Raw genomic sequence first — 4,980 nt, 5'->3', positions numbered from 1 at the left:
CCTCCTCCTCCTCCTCCTCCGCCTCCTCCCCCTTTGTCCCTTTTCTCGATTCTCTTTCCCGTAACTCCCGTAACACTCGATGATCCAAAAAGATCGTCGTACGCGCGTCGCGTATCCGATGGTACGATGCTTCTTCCGAGTCTCGTCTCGTTCTTCCCTCTCCCTCTCTCTCGCTCTCTCTCTTCAGCTCCTCCTCCCTCTTCTCGTTCCTCTGGTCTGCATTTGCGTTGATACGTACGTCGTGTTTGTATATACGCGTACACGTGTGTGCCTGTCTGTGTGTGTGTGCGTGCGTGTGTATGCGCTCGGGTGTGCGCGCGTGTGTGCGTGTGTGTGTGTGCGTGCGTGCGTGCGTGTATGTGCCCGATGAATCGATGCGCGCGCGAATGGACGTCCTCCGTGCGTTTAGCGGAGAACACCCTATTTCTTTGTTCTATCTAACTTAAAGTCTATCATATACACTTAAGTTCAGGTTAAAATTCAGGATTGCCCAGCCCGGACGGTGTGAACGAGGAAGGACAGTCCGTGCAGACGCGAGATTCACGATTGTTGGTCGAAGACTTGATCACTTGAATTAGAAGATTGCGTTGGTGAGATGTCCGCCGGGTGAGAAATCGCACTCGCGGATGACACTGCTCGTCCCGTTTTGCCCTGAGTAGTTAGTAGCCCCGTAATGTCGTTGTGCGTGTGTGTGCGTGTGTGTGCGTGCGTGTGTTGCGAACGTGCAAGCCCTTTTCTCCTTTCCTTTTTTTTCCCTCCCTCCTCTCTATCTCTTTCTCTCTCTCTCTCTCTCTTCCTTTTCTTCTTTCCCTCCCGAAACCTTTTGGAAAAGGGACTCGCGCGTCGGCCGTGCGATACGTCGTCGTGTGAGATGATTTCTTTGAACCGGGACGGCAGTTTTTCACCTCCTCGTGGGGATTTCGTTCACTCCGTTCGTAACACCTGTGTCGAGTCTCGAAGATTTCGACATTCGATTCTTCTTCTTCTTCTTCTTCTTCTTCTATCTTCGCGTCGATCCTTCGTCCTTTTTGTTTCTCCCTTTCTCTTTTTTTTTCCTTCGCGTCTGTTCACGACTGCTCCTCGAAATGCGACTCTAGGGTTTTTTTTTTTTTTTTAACTCTTTAAAAGGAATTCTATTCGATTATCGATTAACCGCTCGTCGTTACCGATATCGTCGATGGTAGTTGTGGTTGCTTCTTATTATCGTTTAGGTTTAATAATATTGCACTTAGGTACACTCGTTTTTTGAACACACTGAAATATATATGTATGCGGCGCGAGGTTCTTCTCTAACGAGCTTCTTCTCCTTCTTCTTCTTCTTCTTCTTCTTCTTCTACCGATTTCTCACTCGCTTCTTTTCTTCTTTCACACTTTCTTCCTCCTCTTCTTCGTCTTCTTCTTCTTCTTCTTCGGATCTTTTTCCTCTTCCTCTCTTCTCGTTCTTCTCTCTTGTTCTCTCTTGTTTTTTTTCACGCACTCTTTCTCTCCTCTGCTCCCTCTTTCTCTCTCTCTCTCTCTCTTTCTCTCGCTCTTTCTCTCTCTCTCTCTCTCTCTTCGCTATCAAATCACTTCCGTCGCAACCCCGCTTCTACGCGTCTCGCTTTCGCTCTTCTATTACTCCTGCGTTCCTCCGCTTCTTCTGCTTTGCTCGTCTTATTCTGCTTCTTCCGCTTTGTCCAGTCTTCCTCTCCTGCGCGGGAATCTCTTGCTGCAACGCGTCTCCCGCTCGAAGCTGCAATTCAGAAAAGAAAAAAAAAACTCTATCTTTATGCCGGCCACGTTTTCTCACGAACATGTTTAAACACAACATGGAGGTGGTACGCGTGCAGTCCATCCTTCCGCGCACTACACGCGTAATAATAATAACAATTCGCGATATCGATCTTCGACACGTTCATGAATCACGATCGAAAATCACGAGCATGCAACTGGGTTATCCAGTACGTATCCAAATATATTATGCTACGAACAACATTCAGGCATTCTACGAAAAAAACGTTAGATTCGTTGTTGTGCACCACTCGAGAACACGTTTTTCGTCACTCGCGACGATCACGACGACGACGACGAGGACGATGATTGTTCGTTCGTCGATTTCCATATAATATAATATAACTCGATGTATCGGCGACACGTTTCTTTTCTTTCGTTCGACGAAAGGAAACGAGACGTCGTGGATGGAAAGGAGGAAGAAGAAGAAGAAGAAGATGATGATGATGATGATGATTTTGGATTTTTCGTACCCTCTCGAATAAAACTCGAACACGTCGGGATTAATGAAGAGAGACACGTGAGTCGAGGAACGTTTTCCGCCGTCGCGTCACGCGTTGAACCACCGATCCATGTAAATTCGTAAATGAAAAAAAAGAGAGAGAGAGAGAGAGAGAGATCGTACACGTATCTTTCAAACAAACGATTCAAACGATGAATTCGCGTCCCGCTATCTTTGTGTATCCGTTTCCGTTTTACGAGGGAAGAGGAGAAAGAAAGAAAGAAAGAAAGAAAGAAAGAAGGAAAGAAAGAAGGAAAGAAAGAAAGAAAGGAAAAACGCGAGCAAAGGAAATAAAAGAATCACGATCGTTTTTAATTAATCCGTTTTGTATCGCATTCCTCGCGAGCACTCGTGTTTTTCACAACGAAACAGTAGGAAAACACTGGTCTTTTTTTGCGGTTTAAACCATCCATCCATCCATCCATCCATTAGCGATTCAATGAGTCCTTTGCACGTTTCCCTCTCGTTTACGGGAATTAATTAATCCGATAAAAACGAGTTGCACGCGATTACGGACGTCCGGTTGCTAATTTATTCTATCGCGTTTTTTTTTCTTTTTTTTTCTTTCTTTTCCCTCTCTATCTCGCCGAAATGAAACGGATCGACGCGTCGACGCGCCGTCGAGGAATCGTTGGAAAAAGCTGTGCACACGATGTCCGAGTCACACGTCTTCGAATGAAAAACGATGGAAAACGAAACGTAGGAAAATTGTGGAAGAAACGGTTTTTCTGATCACCTTCCAAAGAGTCATCGGCATCGTTCGCGGCATCGATAGTTCGTTTCGCGTAGCGTTTTCACTCGTGTTTGGACGTTCGCGACGTGCAGCTGGCAGATGGAAAGTTCGTGAAAATGTCGTGGTTGAACATTGTCGGGATTGAACGGCACACCAACCCCACGTCCCGACCATTCCTCGTCGATCCGTGTTCTCTCGTTCCTTGGAACGACGAGACGATCTTAACAAGCCACTCCATCTCCGCCCTTAAGATACGGGGGGATTAAGAAAGGATCGAGCCGTCCACGATCGCGACGAAACACTGGAGACGACGATGACGTCTGTACCGGGCATGTCAGGGAAGCGGAATGGAGGGGGTGGATCAACGGTGGTTGGCCGAAAGAGGGGAAAACTGACCAAAATCACGGTGGAAAAAAAAAAGTAAACGATATCGGGGGATATCCCCCCTCGTGTGCGTGTTCACGTATCCCCCCGACGTGCGTGCGCGAGGAACGATGGCTCACTCGTCTCACCGAGTCACCGCGAACGCCAACGCAACCGACCACTGGGAGAACAACACCGCGGAACAAGAAGCGTGTCGCGATCACGCGACAGACAAATCGATGAAAAAGTCCAAATGATCCCTTACTGGTTCCGATCGGAGGATCGGACGTGGTGCGAAGAAGAGCGGCGCGTCGAATCGCGGTAGCCGTGATCGAGGAGGAGAGCGATCGCGTTGCACGCACTTCCGATCGACTTCTGTCTTCCAACCGTCCAAGCGAAGCGTGTCCGAACTAGCAAGATGTGGCGAAGATGTGTTCCCGTTGGATGTCCACTACGTTCCCGTGTACCAGTGGCGAAGGCGAAGGAACACCACGACGACGACCACGACGACGACGACGACGACGACGACGACGACGACGATGACTACGACGACGACGACGACGACGACGACGACGACGACGACGACGACGGCGACGACGACGACGACGACGACGGCGACGACGACGACGACGACGACGGCGACGACGACGACGACGACGACGGCGACGACGACGACGACGACGACGGCGACGACGACGACGACGACGACGGCGACGACGACGACGACGACGACGGCGACGACGACGACGACGACGACGGCGACGACGACGACGACGACGACGGCGACGACGACGACGACGACGACGGCGACGACGACGACGACGACGACGGCGACGACGACGACGACGACGACGGCGACGACGACGACGACGACGACGGCGACGACGACGACGACGACGACGGCGACGACGACGACGACGACGACGGCGACGACGACGACGACGACGACGGCGACGACGACGACGACGACGACGGCGACGACGACGACGACGACGACGGCGACGACGACGACGACGACGACGGCGACGACGACGACGACGACGACGGCGACGACGACGACGACGACGACGGCGACGACGACGACGACGACGACGGCGACGACGACGACGACGACGACGGCGACGACGACGACGACGACGACGGCGACGACGACGACGACGACGACGGCGACGACGACGACGACGACGACGATGTCGACGTCTTTTACGCCGATGGGGGTAGATTTGCAAAGGGGTGAGAAAGAGAGCGGAGCGTTCTTCTCCCTTTTTCTCCCTCCCTTCCCTTCCCTCTCTCTCTCTCTCTCTCTCTCTCTCTCTCTCTCTCCTTCTTTCCCTTTTTCTCCCCGTTTCCGTTTCCTTCTCCTCCTCCTCCTCCTCCTCCTCCTCCTTCGTCCACCACCTCTGTCCTCCCTCTCGAGGAGATAACCCTCGAGGAGGAGAAGGGTGCAAGATCATCCTTCTCCGCGTATACCTGGATCGCCGATCCGACCACCCTCCGTCTCGAACTCGCCGTCTCCTCGAACGCCAACATAAACACGCGCCTACTTTTCTTCGCCTGCTTCGAATTTCGGGGAGGGAGATTCGGCCTTGAAACTTTCCTCCTCGCAACGAAC

At 51.7% G+C, this 4,980-nt stretch overlaps 1 protein-coding gene across 1 annotated transcript; it reads right to left on the bottom strand.

Annotated features, from left to right (window-relative positions):
- Nucleotides 1-1,496: 1,496 nt before the first annotated feature.
- On the bottom strand, nt 1,497-3,778 carry LOC102675706 (the record flags this gene model as incomplete). Its single annotated transcript, XM_031514308.1, has 2 exons — nt 1,497-1,732; nt 3,634-3,778. Coding segments are annotated over 2 exons (312 nt in total), but the record flags the coding sequence as incomplete, so codon positions are not given.
- Between the last annotated feature and the right edge of the window lie 1,202 nt (nt 3,779-4,980).

The sequence above is a fragment of the Apis dorsata genome, unplaced genomic scaffold (genome assembly GCF_000469605.1).
Source record: "Apis dorsata unplaced genomic scaffold, Apis dorsata 1.3 scaffold_977, whole genome shotgun sequence".
Taxonomy (NCBI): Eukaryota; Metazoa; Arthropoda; class Insecta; order Hymenoptera; family Apidae; genus Apis; species Apis dorsata.
Note: the sequence above shows the minus strand (reverse complement) of the source record. Positions and strands in the feature narration are given on the sequence as shown.